The sequence below is a fragment of the Mauremys mutica genome, chromosome 6, assembly GCF_020497125.1.
Source record: "Mauremys mutica isolate MM-2020 ecotype Southern chromosome 6, ASM2049712v1, whole genome shotgun sequence".
NCBI classification, from domain to species: domain Eukaryota; kingdom Metazoa; phylum Chordata; order Testudines; family Geoemydidae; genus Mauremys; species Mauremys mutica.
Window position 1 is genome coordinate 99,729,800 of NC_059077.1, and position 15,250 is coordinate 99,745,049.

At 38.5% G+C, this 15,250-nt stretch overlaps 1 protein-coding gene across 2 annotated transcripts in view; it reads right to left on the minus strand.

Moving 5' to 3' along the window:
- Nucleotides 1–15,250, minus strand: part of DENND4C (DENN domain containing 4C) — a 107,540-nt gene that overhangs the window by 38,577 nt on the left and 53,713 nt on the right. For both annotated transcript variants that reach the window (XM_045022263.1, XM_045022264.1), the window contains exons 10-17: nt 14,286–14,461; nt 8,689–8,789; nt 6,579–6,797; nt 5,334–5,479; nt 4,056–4,091; nt 3,780–3,910; nt 2,669–2,801; nt 1,937–2,143 (exon numbers count right to left, since the gene is read on the minus strand). In XM_045022263.1, coding sequence (XP_044878198.1) covers nt 1,937–2,143; nt 2,669–2,801; nt 3,780–3,910; nt 4,056–4,091; nt 5,334–5,479; nt 6,579–6,797; nt 8,689–8,789; nt 14,286–14,461 — 1,149 coding nt within the window. The remainder of the gene's footprint in view (nt 1–1,936; nt 2,144–2,668; nt 2,802–3,779; nt 3,911–4,055; nt 4,092–5,333; nt 5,480–6,578; nt 6,798–8,688; nt 8,790–14,285; nt 14,462–15,250) is intronic.

Below are 15,250 nucleotides of genomic sequence, written 5' to 3' on the forward strand. Positions count from 1 at the left end.
GAGTGGCAGGTGGAAGGAGGCGAGCAGTGGGTGGGGGACTGAGGAGGGAAGCAGCAAGCCAATGGCAGGCCACGGGGTGAGGAGGGATGCGGTGGTGGGGCTGAGCGGGGAGGAGGTGGGATCATGGGCAGACTGGGGGTGGAGTGTGGGAGGAGCAGGGGTGGGGCCGACACCCCCCATGGAGTGTCCTCTTTTTTTGAATGTTCAAATATGGTAACCCTAGACATCTCTGACTGCCCGATGGAAAAGGACAAGTTATTGGGAAAGGTATTTTCAAGTTTTTAAGGATTAGCCTGCTTCAGACAGAACACAACAATGTCAAACATTTTAGCAATATGTATCAGCGTCATCCTTTAAATTTAGCATGGCTTCAGACGTGAATAAATTAATGTTTTTGTGCCTTTTAAAATTTGGTGTGTGAGAATCTGTATTCCCAAAGTCATAACCGTATCTATCCCCATTAAATTCAATCCATGCCCTGAAGGGTGCCCCCCCTTCACTAAAATGAGATAATTTTACTATCTTTGCACAAAGCTTATTTCTGTTCAAAGCTACAGAATACTAGTCATGGTTACCAAAATAAATAAATAAATCACTGAATTATAAAAACGGGACATATTTAGTGGTTTTAGAGAAATTAATACAAATAACTTTCAAAGACTTATTTTATGGTAAATCACAGCCTGTGGGGAAACAATTTCATTTCACACTGCAACACAAAGCAAGAAAATTGCAAAAAAGTAATGATTGTTTTTGCACAGAAACCCTTCTGAACAGTGAAAGCAATCCACCTTTATGTTAAATGTGATGTAAGAGTAAGGGTAAGAGCAAAAATAGTATGTGAATTTTAGCACTCATGTAAGATAAAGTAGGGTGACAGCAGCGAAGCTCTCTCCAAAGAGCACGTAGAGCACAGGCAACCTCAGTACTAGCTTCCCCACCTTGTCTTATCAAGGTGCTTCAACCCTGGATCAGGAGGGAGAGAAACCCAGTCTCTATGCCCATTAAATCCCTGGGTTTCTCTAATGAGGCACAGTCTGAGGTTACTAGTTAATGCAACTGTGGAAGTGGTTTTTGTGATATGGATACTCGTCCACTGGGAATGTACTGGGACCATTAGTCTCATTTCAAGTAGGCCAAGTAGCAGTCACAGGATAATTTCTAGTTCAAATTCAACTCAGATCAGTAGTTCCTATGTGCCTGGAGATAAGAGGCTTTAGACCAAGGGACATTTTCAATATATTCACTTCTGAGCCATCCAAGTTTCCCAGAATAGTACTAGTCTGTTTTACAGCCAGGTCTGACATGTTGGTCACACTTTCTACATAGGTTATTTCAAACAGCCAATAAAAAAAACACTCAAAATGTACATTTAGTGAGAACAGCCCATTGTTATTTGAAATAGCCTGGTTTTAAGTTGCTTCAAAAACAGACATTTGAGGACAAAATGAACACACACTCAACTGTAACCAGTACTGCCCAGTAGATTAAATTCTACATTGGACAGTGACAGATGCTGCCAATATACTTACAACCTGAAAATATAGTCATATTTACAAGAGCTATACGATGCTATTTTCAAGATGGCTTGCTCTGGCAGAATCCTAGGTGGATGGTTGATGCTTTCTGCATCAGTAATCTCAGGAGGGGTGATAACCCCCACCCTCCAATTTATGGCACAGCTGCCTCTGCTAGCATGGTAGTGTTGAAAATTTTAATTTCCAGCTTCCCAAACTAACTGCATAGCTTTCAGCACGTTATTTCAATAAGGCTTAAAAAAAAAAAGATTTAAAAACAAAAGTTGTAAGCTAGGCAGCAAGCTTGAACTTTACTTATTTTTAGAAGTGAAACATTAACAGTTGACAATTAACATGTTCTTGTACCTTAATCCCAGTGAATAGGTGTGGGCTTTTTTGGGGGGTGGGGGGGTACTTGCCTCATCTAGTGGTTCCACGTCGGTTTTCCTCATTTTAATAAGAATATCATATGCCTGTTGCAGTGCTCTGACTTTGGGATGGGAAACTCTGATGTAGGCTGGCAGACAAATGAACCATAGGCTATAACAGTGACTAAAGAGGCACTTAGCCCACAGTGGTGGGTTTGTGTAATACTTCTTGGCTAATTTATGGGCCGTTTTTATCTCCTGTAAAAAGGCAGAAAACAAAAAGGATATAAACACACAAAATACAGAACACCTTGAATTTGCAGGAAAGTTTCTTTAAATCAGATAGTAGCTTTTTTTAAAATGGGATGCTGCAGCTCATTATCCTGGAGGAAACCATGCAAACATGAATGTTAAGCTCTATTTCTCATCAGTCTCCCTTCTGTAAAGCTCTTCATAGGGTGGGGAAGAGAATGCATACTAATACCACTTCAAATCTGCTCCAACCTTCTTTATTATAGCATGTATTATACCATAAACACCAACACATGTTTGGCTCTGAAGTATAGCCTTAGATACAGGAAGCACTGTCTCTGTAAATTCATATTCATTTGGATTCATTCCTCTACCCATACATCTGTTTTCAAAGTTACAAACATCTATTCTTTAAACACCACACTAACTTCTAGCATAAATGGGTGGTAACAATTCTACCCAACACCAACATCGTTTTTGATGCTCACTCATACTATAATATAAAAAGGCAGCACTAGTTAAAAATCTAACCTGTTTTGTCCTCTTTGCCATGAGTGCTGGACTATTTGAAATGTTACCTCCAGCTGGGTGCCTGCTGAACGAAAGCTTGAGCTCCTGTGGCCTGTCGAAGAGCTCAAAATCTAGTCTTGGGAAGTTTTTATAGCTATTAAAAAAAAAAGTGAAATGTCATATTTAAATTTCCAAATCTTTTAGTTGTTCTGCTCCAACTTTATATATGTGGTGCAAAGGCCTCCTGCCTGCAAGCTGAAGGGTTCAGCACATTGAGATCAAAGAATGTTTTGTAAAGAATCCCACAGAATGGGAGCGAGTGGAAGGACAGGGAGGCTCTTCCCATTGAGAGAAGGTTAGGGGGAAGACATCAGGAGGACTCCCCTTTGATCCATGAGCCCAGCAGAGACAGCAAGGCCTCCATACCTCAGTGGCTGGTAGAATCAGGAGAGAGCAGCTGGAAGCAGGAGCAACCCTGAAACCTCCAAACATTTCACAGGGCAGGGAAGACAGGAGAATTAGGCATCTCCTGCCACAGATACTTCCACAGGGCTGGCGGAGGCATCTCCTGCCACAGATACTTCCACAGGGCTGGCGGTGGCAGAATAGCCAGAGTGGGAGGAGAGGGGCAGGTTCTACCACTCTTTGGACTCATGGGATCCAGTTAAAGAGCACAGGGCATCCAAAAGGACAGATCCCTTGCCGGTAGTCTATGGAGTGTATTCACGGCAGGGGCTCAGTGGTCCTTTGCAGTTTCACTAGCTACCCTGACTGAAACAGGCATACTCCACTGCAGTTGGTGTGATATGCACACAGCAACAGCAGAGGAGGAAAACATGGAACATACATAAGGAAATATAATTAGAAATAAGGATTTCCAGGTGGTGATCAGTAGCTGGTATTTAAAAGAAAAGAAAAAAAGAAAAAAGAAAAGAAAAACTACTATCACACTGCAGAAACTGACCAGAATTCAAGTTGTCAGTGTCTTTTTATATCTAAAACACTGCAAATTTAGGTAGGGGCTTAAAGCAAGATGCAATAGCTATGTGCACTCATGTTTAAAGGGATAAGTCTCCATTTCACTTAACTCAGTTTTCTAGACCCTCAGCACCTTTATTAGTTTGCAATATACCTGTACTTGGGTGCTCGGGCCTGTCCATCATCAGGGGGAGGTTCTGGTGGCATTATAAACACCGTGTGTTCACTCTTCTGTGACTCATCAAGCTCAATTAACCGTGTATCTTCTGCAGAATCTACATCAACCTGCAAATTAGTATCAGGACAAAACACCAGTTTCAACATTAGTAATGGTTCTTCTACATATTCGAACACCGCTCCCACTCATATTATATTTTCACTTCTACTTTGCAATCAGAAACCCCTGAAAGCAAACAAAGGAGACAAGTACCTTCTCTCCCTTTTCTGTTCCTTTATCAGGAAAAAGCTAGAAAGAGGAAAAAAGTTAGTTAGTTTTTTGTTTTACCAAGAAGCTCTAAGTATTTTTACATATACATATTTTTCACTGAAGTTGTTTCCTCTACTGTGCCACCAAGGTAATCAAATTACACTGTCATATTACTTTGAATGCAAATAATCTCCATTACAAATACTCCTTCCTTTTACTGAAAGCTAAAGGAGTAGGCTCTCTCAACAAGCTTCAGGTCAGTCACGTCGGCAGACTAAATAAGTAATCCTAATTCTAGAAAATGAACCTTCTCTTCCTTTAATTTAGCGTAGTTATATTATCTCCAAGAAAACAGTGTCTTCCTACCCAATGATACATTAATTCAATAGTTAGGAGAAAAAGATTCATTCCAGAATCCTAAAAAATTGAGCCAGACATCAAGATACTACCAAAACCAAGGTACCGTTTTTAATAAAAAGCGCACTCTCACAGATGAAAAAAATGCCTTAATTATTGATCATCTAATTTATTTGTAAATTATGCACTTGGCCTTTTACAGATTAAGATATACCAAATCACTGTCAATTTGGACTGGAATTAAACCCTGGGAAGGGATTACATTTTGAACATGGGTGGGACTTGGGAACTATTCTAAAACCATCTAGAGCACCAGTTGCATTTACAGACAAGACAGAAAGATCCCTGCCCAATCAAGATCATCTACACAGACAATACTCATAAAAAAGAAAGGTATTGGGAGTAAGGGATGCAAAAATGAAAAAAGTTTGAGCAGTTGTGTTTGGCACACATCTTGCTACTTTATAAATACGTACCGGTATTTACATTCTAATGACAGCTAAACGAAAATCTGGGGGTGAAGCATGACAAGTAGAGTGGATGGTTAGGGATTAGAGATTGACTGAGACAGGTGAATATTTAGAATGCACTTGATGGAGGTAGGAGAGGAGCAGGGTGGAGATGGCATGCCACATACTCAGAGCGGTCTCAGTTTTTCTTTTCATGAAACATCACACTGTGTAACTTTTAATTGGAGAAGTTATGGGAGCCCAAGGCAAGTTTCCTACACTAACCAAAAATAAGATAAAAATGCAATAAGACGAAGGGGAAAATGACTCTGAATGATAACCGCAGCAAACTCCATTATCTCACAACAACAGCTGCTGCTGCTCCACTTTTATGACTAAAAGCCACAGACATGAAGGCACAATTAACAACAACACATAAATACTTTAAAAAAAAGAATGAAATAAAATGTTTCACCTTTTCTATGCAGTCATCAAAAAATGCCAAGCTGGTATCCTTGTCACTCACAAAACTGCACTCTTCTATGAAGCGGCTAAATATCTGTGTTTTGGTTAGAAGCATGTAGAACTTTGTGTAGGCACGGTCTCTACTTTTTAAAAATCCTAGTTAAAAAAAAATTTAGAAAAAATAAATACTAGTTTTAAGATGAATCCTCAAAAGAAAGAAAAACAACAACAAAGTCACATTTGTCTGCAAGTGTTTCGCCTGTCAATTGTTATCCTAACACCTAAAATTACTTGAATTTCAAATTGTTGCTTTGCCCTTTTTTTTAATTAAAGTTTGCTTACTTTGCATTAGACAGTACATGGTGGATAGTCAGTTATACCATTTCCCTGTGTAATTAGTTTCCTGGGCTCATGTACTACTTTCACACAGCAAGAAAGGAGAAGAAAAAAATACAAAAACGTAAGAAAAAGTGACTGTAAAAAGTCGCAAAAAATGTCTCGGTTCTCAGGAGCAGATGTAGGATTGGAAAGTATTTTTGAAACCTTTTTCACAAGTAGAGTGTCCCTTTCACTATCTCCACTAAGAACTTTTCTCAACTCTGTCAAAATAGCAGCCTATCTGAAAAGTCTACACAACCAGAATGAATTGAAGGGAGTCAGCTGGTGTTCCCTATTGGTTTCTTGCATTAACCTTTCCCCCCCCCCGACCCCTCTCAAAGTTTTCTATTCTTACCCTGTGTAGAATTAAGAACACTTTAGTTTGTTCTCTTTGTTATCAGGCCACTAAGGCTTGGCTTCTAAGAGCATTTATTCTCAATACAAGTTGCAAAATTTCTATAATCCCAAGAGCCGCCTTAAAAAATGTGGACACGAGAGATAATGCCACATTATTGTGAGATGATTTTGTCAGACCTTCAACAATGGCAAGACCTGCAGTTACATTAGCAGAATGGCCACGTTACAACACATAGATGCTATTTATTATTGACCAGCTTTACCTGTATTTTAATCAAATTGCAACGTTTAAAAGATTCAAAATAACTTCAAAGGACAAGATTCTGCTCTCAGATGTGATGTTAATGCGAGACATGCAATTAAACTGCAATTAAGCTTTTCAGAGCACAGGCCACGTCCACCAATGCATTTGGACAGCACCTAGCATAATGATACCCTGACCCTCACTGGGCCTGTGGGCACTAATATAACAATCACCACAACACCAACCCTGCCTTGATGTGATCCAGGACAGCCTCACCTTGAAGGTCAAACAAGGAATCAGCAGCAGTAGTTTTATTTGAAGGTGCCTGGGTAATTGGCTTGAGGAATGTTCTGTACCCCTTTAAAACAGACGCCATGAAGCGTAGAAAAGCCTCTTGGATCTCCATCTCAAGTTCCGTCATCTTCTTCTGCCAAGAGAAATCTGCCTCTATAGGCGTCATCTCCACTGCAGAGCCTTCTTGGGTCTTTCTGTGAACTAGAAAGAAGAGCAAATGGAAAATGAGCTTTATTATGGATGACATTAAAACAGACTATCCTAGGAACACCCAAGACAGATTTTTCTTTCCTTTTATACTTAGCATTCCTGAAAGTTGTCAGAATGACAATACAGGAAACTAAGATCCTCTGCTAATCCTGAGACTACTAACTTATTTCATGTGGGCCACTGAAGAACCATTAAATGGCAACTATTTCCATTCCCTATCATCATCTGGGCCAGATTAAAACAGCTACAAGCACACAAGCGATCTCTTTTCCGCAAGCCAGCCAGTCCTGCTTGGATATTAGATAACTAAAGTGGGATCCATTACAACACCTGTCACCTCCTAAACTGAATTTTATCATTTTGCAATGGACCAGTACACAATCAACATTAAAATTCAAGTTTTTACCTCACTCACCACCTGACTTCCCTATTATGTACTGTAAAATTGCATATGCACATAGAAGTGCCTGCACATATTAAAAATTCTAACATCTCTGTGCAGTAAAGTGTTAGAAACAACCAGGTGGCATGCAGGGTTTACACTTGTAATGAGTGGGCACATGCATGTGTTCTCACAGTTTTGTGAAAGCACAAGTAGATGAGAGGTGCTAAAAATTTACCCCCAGTATGCTATGTTGCTACATTTTTTTTTATTTTGTCACTCCGCAAGTGGCCTTGCTTCAACCCTGTAATATCAATATAATCTCTATCTCAGTTAATTTCTAAGATTTCTGTGAAATTTAAGAGAAAAAACTAGAATATCAAGACATTTTTGTATGAGTTTTGTTTTAATACTACGATTGTAGTTTACTGTGTTACGAAGGGGCTTCGATCTTCTAAAACTGAGTGTGGCAGACTGTTTTTTCCTACCCCCGCAAGAGAAATCCATTTCTATGCTATCTTTATGACATTTTTTCCCTTAGCGGTGTTAACTTAATATGTGTAGTGAAAAAGAATAAAAGCATTAACCCAATTTGATGTACACCATTGCCTCTGCTCCAGTGAAATTCGGAACTGAGCTATAGCAGTTTTGTATTAGTTATAACATCTGACTTTTAATATATCCTGCTGAGAGAACTCAAAGAAAGGGCAGGTTATGCACAAGGCTTTCACTGAAAGCTTATTGAAAATAGAGGGAAAGGCAGAAAGTCATTTAATTCCTTAAATCATGGCATATTATTTCTGCTTGAATGTTTCCTTCATTTTACAGTCTTTATATGTTTGTGACACAAGAGCCAGCACCACCTCCTCAGTTCAGTGTGAGGATATTATTAAATCAACTTAGAACTTTATATTGAAAGGTCCTATCTATACTCCAAAGGCAGCAGTGTCTGAAAATAGTTTGAATGTGGCTCTTGCCAAACAGTTGGTTTGGACAGGGCCAAGCCAAAATAAGAAATTATTCACTGAACAAAACACATAATTTCTCTACAAATATTTGGTCAGAGTTTAAGCTACTTATTGACTTTTATACTCACCTTTTCAGCGGGCTATGTAAATACTGTTGAAAGTGTATTGCCCTCATACCCTTAGCATTTTTTCAGTTATCTTGGCAATTGTTTAGAGTAATGGTCTAACACATTTCCAAAATGTGGTTCAGTAGGAGCTTTGTTTGAACTGTGTTTTAAACACAGCTCCCTTTTGACAGCCCCATCTATGTTCAGAACTGGAAAGAATCTTCGTATGGTTTAAAGTTCAGAATGACGGCAAAGTAAAAGTGCAAAAATTTCATGCCATGTACTTAAAGGGATGGCCTTACATTTATTGCCATGGTTCTTAGTTGTTAAGAGTTGCTGGTTTGTATCAGCAAAATAAATATTCTGTGAAAATTATTGTAATTCCCTTGCATAGGGCAGCTCTCTTTCCCATCCCCATGCTTTACCCGACGCCAGCTGTGGATGCAATTTCCTTAAGGTGCTGAGTAGACTTTTGCATGGCTTCTTAGGAAGCTGTTTCCAGTTCACACTCTTCTTATCATCCGATCTACATAGTGAACAAGCAATGCATGCAAAATAAAAAAGACTGGTAAGTGTATGAAAACTTAATGTTTGTTACTTCACTTTCAAGATGGCTCAATACCAAAACAAGGAAATGGCATTGGAGAGACACCTTTTCATCACTTTTATATCTGTGTAGAAATAAAATACACAGTAGAAAGAACAGAACTGAAAACTATTTTGTTTCCTCCAAATAATATAGCAGTCTAAACTGAGTTTGGATCTGACCCCAGATTAACCTGAAACCAGAACTTTTGTTTAGATTTGGTTTAGACATTTAAAATCAGTGCTTTAATAAATCTCAAAGTGGCTGCTTTTATCTCATTGAAGAAAATAATTTAAGCAGGCTCATCTGCACTTGACTGACATGAAAACATACAATTCATCTCACTTACTGAGCTTCCTATTCCTATTCCATTTTGTATCTAATAGCTGTAGTATAAACATAAAATATAGGCTTGATGAATGGCCAAAAAAGGGTAAGTATAGCACAGGGGTAGGCAACCTATGGCACATGTGCCAAAGACGGCATGCAAGCTAATTTTCAGTGGCACTCACACTGCCCGGGTCCTGGTCACTGGTCTGGGGGCTCTGCATTTTAATTTAATTTTAAATGAAGCTTCTTAAACATTTTAAAAACCTTATTTACTTTACATGCAACAATAGTTTAGTTATATATTATAGACTTATAGAAAGAGACCTTCTAAAAACGTTAAAATGTATTACTGGCACACGAAAACTTAAATTACAGTGAATAAATGAAGACTCAGCACACCACTTCTGAAAGGTTGCCTAACCCCTGGTATAGCACTTAGGATCAGAGTAGTTAGTAGTAAAAGGCATGTAAAAATTACAATAGTATTGGGGTTCTGCCTGGTATCTTTATGGTCATATGCTGCACTGCCACATGTACCATAGACATCGATTCAATGTCTATTTCCAGTCTCAATACTAGGCCAGCAGGGACTGGGAAGGCTGAGGATTCAGCACACACTTCGGGACCCATACCGTTGATTAAGCAATGCAGTTAACTGGCCTAAAGGGAGGTTCTTCCTTGGTTAGAAAGACAGTTGCTACAATGAAAGTCCTTGTTTAGCAGAGAAGAAATAAGCAGAGATGGTGGGGGTGAATGCTGAGAACTCTAGGCATGCATGTGCCTCCCTTCTGGAAAGCAAGGGGAGAGGGAAGTTATTGTAGCAGCGAATGTAGCCGATATTGCCGGCACAGTACCTAGTCAGTCATTTATTACTAGTTTGGCTGATGCAGGCATGCTCGTTTGTTGCTTTGCATCAGTAATAGGATTGCTCACCTATTGTTGGATCACTATTAGTATAGCAGATTACATTCTTATTTTGGGAGGGAAAATAGATATTTTACGAGAGATAAAATTGCCTGCAGAAATTATAAACAAAAGAAACACTTAGCAACCATACAGGTCTCTTCATTCTCAAAATGTTTTACAAATAATGAGCCCAGCCTCACAGGGGTCTTTGCAAGATCACTCCCATTTTACTCATGAGGAAACTGAGGCAGAAGATCTAAGCGAGAGCTGTCAAAAACTAGACAGCAAGTCAGAGCCAAGATTAGAACTCTGTGATCCCTAGCTTGCAGTCGTGCGCTCAGGGAACTCTCTTCTCACTTTCTCTCCCTGATCTCTCTATAGCAACATTGGCTATACTGTTTCTCCAGTTCAACAAACAAAAAGGAAAACTTTTTTCTTTTAAATCCCAAACTCTTCTTTTCCTAACAACCTCCCTCAAAAAGATTGTCATTGTTACTTTTGCCGATATAGTCTGAAAGCAACAAAGATCAGGAACTAAAGAGAATGTTGGATGAATGAAAGCCATTCAACATTTGCTGGCAGTAAATAATGCTTCATCAGTCTATGATAACGGCGCTACTAGCACTAAATGCTTTCAAAAGACACTTGTCAATGACTAGTTGAGACTGTTGTACTAGAAAAGACTGCCTTTCTGAAAAATATTATCCTTTCTATTAAGCTGTAAAGGTCTTTCAAAATTTGCTTCACTATAGCAGCACTGTTATATTTAACAAAATGCATCTCCCCACGGATAAAGGAATGAGGCTTGAAAAAAATAAAAGCCAGCAATAACATTCATTCATAACACTTCATGCTTCTATACAGTCTTTCATGCAAAGTACTTCACTGACCTGGATTCTGCATGAACATGTTGCCGAGATAAAGAAATACCCCCATTATGCAGGTGAGGAAAGACAAGGAGGGTATGTATTTCCAGAGGTGAAGCTACCAACAGCTCCAATCTACTTCAGTGGGAGATGGAGGTATTCAGCACCTCTGAAAACGAGGCTACAGTTGCTATCAGTAAAATGGCCAAAATAAGCAAATAATTTGAGGTGATAGTCTTGAAAACATAGACCAGGGGTAGGCAACCTATGGCACGCGTGCCAAAGGTGGCACACGAGCTGATTTTCAGTGGCACTCACACTGCCCGGGTCCTGGCCACTGGTCCGGGGGCCTCTGCATTTTAACTTTTAAATGAAGCTTCTTAAACATTTTAAAAACCTTATTTACTTTGCATACAACAATAGTTTAGTTATATATTATAGGCTTATAGAAAAAGACCTTCTAAAAACATTAAAATGTAGTACTGGCACGCAAAACCTTAAATTAGAGTGAATAAATGAAGACTCGGCACAACACTTCTGAAAGGTTGCCGACCCCTGACATAGACCTATGTGACTGAGCTGGGCAGGGAAACCAGGTCTTAGCCAAAAAAAATTTTTTTGTTTTTGTTTTTTTAAGTTTGAGAGGCTTTTTAAACATTACATTTTGCCACTGTTCTTCAGCACCAGGTTTTAACCAAGTTAGTGCCAGGAACTACTGGGAGTCTCACAAGAAGTCTAGTTCCTAGAAGATTTCCAACCCAGTAACTAGCCCAAATAAATTTTGCATTATTTGAACTTTCAGCTGCTTATGTAAACTGAACCTTTTGCAATTCATCTCTCTCTACTTAATATCGCACCACTACACGCTGGAGAATCACATCTCCATGACTGAATACTTAAGTCTCCACTGGCAGTGTTTTTAAACAAAAATACCACAAAACCAAATACTAAGCTATTGTTACATTGAAGAAAAAAGCTTTCAATTCTATTATTTTCCTCTTCCTAGCCACCATTCCTTCTGTAGTACAGTCTCCCAAATGGACTGCTAAGAACAAGTTCTGCAATATTTCCATTTAAAAAAAAAAATACACAAGCAGCATTGTTCTGCAGTATTTCCTTTGATACTACCACAGGGACAGTGAGTCTTGCAGCAGTTGAAAGGAAACACTTCTTTTTTTCAATAAATATCACAGGAACTTGACACGAAGAAAAAGAAGAAAATGTTCAAACTGAGTCAAACCCATTGACTAATTATAACTCAAATGTTTAAGCATGAAAATCTGATTAGAATTAAAAATTTGACATGGCACCTCACAAAATGTATTTCCGCAGAGGAAAAGAAAACATGTACAGTTTGCAATTACAGCCAACATCATCATTCAAGATTGCTGTTTCCACTAGCCTGGAATAATCCTAAAAGACATGAGATAATTCACTAACTGATTACGTCTACATTAATCAACATCTTATTTTTACATTAATGATTAAGTTTAAATCATTTTAATAAATACGTTGAGGAAAGAAAGGTCAACTTTTCTTTGAAAAAGGGAATTGCACAGACAACTGAATAAAGGAGGCAATTATTTTTAGTTAACTCATTCACAATAAGGAAAACTCAAAAACAGCAACAGTTAATGAAGCAAAGTATACCTTATACACAGTTCATAAAATTAAAGGGACACAGTTAACATGAAATCTAGCCATCTTAAAAAAAAAAGTTGTAAAAAAGGAGTTTTTGGTACCATAGCTGCCAGAATCCCTCAGATTTGTGGTTTCATAATTACTTTCTTAAAATTCTCTCTATTGTTGCTGTGTGACAGACAAAGAAGGAAATTTAACTAACTATACAGTGGAAACAATAAAACTGACTATATGCAAAACGTTGAGATGCACAAAATAAACAAACTGAAGATAGAAACACTCTACTCATTCAGTTGCAATATGGATAGGGGTCACTTAACACTAGTAGGTTAGCATTTTCAGAAGAGCGTATGATTATTAGATTAATGGGAGTTCTTTATTACAGCAAGAAAAAGGCTTATGCAATCATTCAGCTAGTCCAACATGTACTTCAGTCACTGCTCCTCTAATTTGTCTATACAGTGCAGTATTTGAAATAACATAATGGAAGTTAACCAGAAATCAAGTTTGTACTGCATTGCATGTAGAAGCAATAGAAAGAAATATAGTTTCAACTGAAATATTTACATAATTAATATCGCCAAAGGCAAATTCAGAGCAGCATTATCGGATATTTTCCTCCCACTTCAGAATTATGGTTTGAATGTAATTCTTGGTACATAAAATGTGGTTTTGAGAAGAACTGTGGTTTGACTAGTGAGCATTCAAGAGTTTGAATTTTGTAGTATCAGAAAAATTCTTCTCTAGAGCATGTCTGGCCTCACACATCTGCTGTTTTCCACAGACCTGTTTGCCATCTTATTATATACTAAATTCAACAGGGTTAGAAATGCAACCTAAGGGTCTGAGTTTTAATGGAAGGTTTTTTTTTCTCCGCACAATATATGCCTCATGTCATCATAACTCTCATTCAGCTAAAGGAACTAAAGCTTTCCTAATGATTTGGAAGACTGAATTCATGCTTGACATATGACTGAAAAGTGGACATAGAAATGTATTTAAAATGCTGATTTCAGCTGATAGTTTTACATTAAACTGAACATCTGTATGCTCACGGGACATATCTGGAATTGTATTTCACTCATATAGACCAAATTCAGAGATGGTGTAAATGGTGGTGCAAGGGTGAAAGCAACCAACAGGATGGTATAACATGGAGGCCCTTCCCAAAGTTTATCTTACACCCTCTGATCACTTGATTTTTCTGTCCTACAATTCCACCCCCCTCACATTATGATACAGCAACCCTTCTCCACTCAGATTTACACCACCACTTGCATCACACTTCTGAATTTAGCCCAAGAGGCCGATTTAGTACATTTTGGTTTGCTATGACGCATTAGCAGCAGCAGAAAGAGAAAGGCTGATGAAACATTCTTCTATACCAGGGGTTCTCAAACTGGGGGTCGGGACCCTTCAAGGAGTCGCAGACTATTACATGGGGGGGGGGTCGCGAGCTGTCAGCCTCCAACCCAAACCCCGCTTTGCCGCCAGCATTTATAATGGTGGTAAATGTATTAAAAAGTGTTTTTAATTGATAAGGGGAGGTCGCACTCAGAGGTTTGCTATGTGAAAGGGGTCACCAGTACAAAAGTTTGAGAACCCCTGTACACATGTCTGCTCGTTACTTTAGGGATTTCTAGATCCCTATATAAAAATCAGTAAAAGTTTTAAAAAACACAAAAAAACTTACAGGTATACCATGTTTGTGTCTAAGTCAATGCAAACAACATCCTGTGGTGGATCATACAGATCAAAGTATCGTGAATCAACTCCAACTATAAATGGAACAGGAGCACTGAGCACTGCTGCCAGAGACAAAGGACACAGGGGGATGTATGGACACTGCCATTGAAATGGAAATATCATCTGAAGGAAAAATGAAATGAAACCCATGTATTAAACAGGACAACACAGACAGCGTACAATAAAAAACAAGTGAAGTTGGTGAATACAGGAAACAAACAAAAATACTAAAAGCAGCGTTGAAGTCAACAACTCAAGCCACTGTCAAGGTTGCCTCACAGGTTTTTAAAGGGCTGCACAACAAACTGTAGCAATTCCAATAGTTATAACCATTAAAACTGAGACCTAATCATGATGGACATTCACAAAATGCCACTGCTGTAAAACAGCTATTTAGGGCAATCACATTAATTTACAGTCAAATATTAAATATATTAGCCACTCTTGAAGGCATCAGAAAAATGCATTGAGGAAGTAGGAATTTCATGGATTTCTGCTATAGTTCCTTCACCAACTGTGCTTGCAATATCTTCACTGATACGCCCACATTTAAATTTGCTTTGCACTGGAAGTGAAAATGCACTTGAAAAGTATATTGTTAACCTGATTTAACCTAATCTGCAAACATTTTACTAAAAGTTAAAAAAATGTTGATAAGACCCCTCCAAGAGGAAAAATATAGCTACACTGGAGTGTGAACAATATGGCATTAACAAAAGATTTCAGAAACCAAAGAAGATCTGAGCTTCAAACTTTGCTATTCCCCCACCAAAGAGAAAGATCATGAACATCATAAGCATAGGATTCAAGAGAACTGTAAAGCCAAAGGGAGAGGTTCAGAGTAGAAGGTTTCTTCTCAAGTTTTAGGCTGAAGTTTCTTGCAATTAATTTTCGTTCAGAAAAGGGACTGTT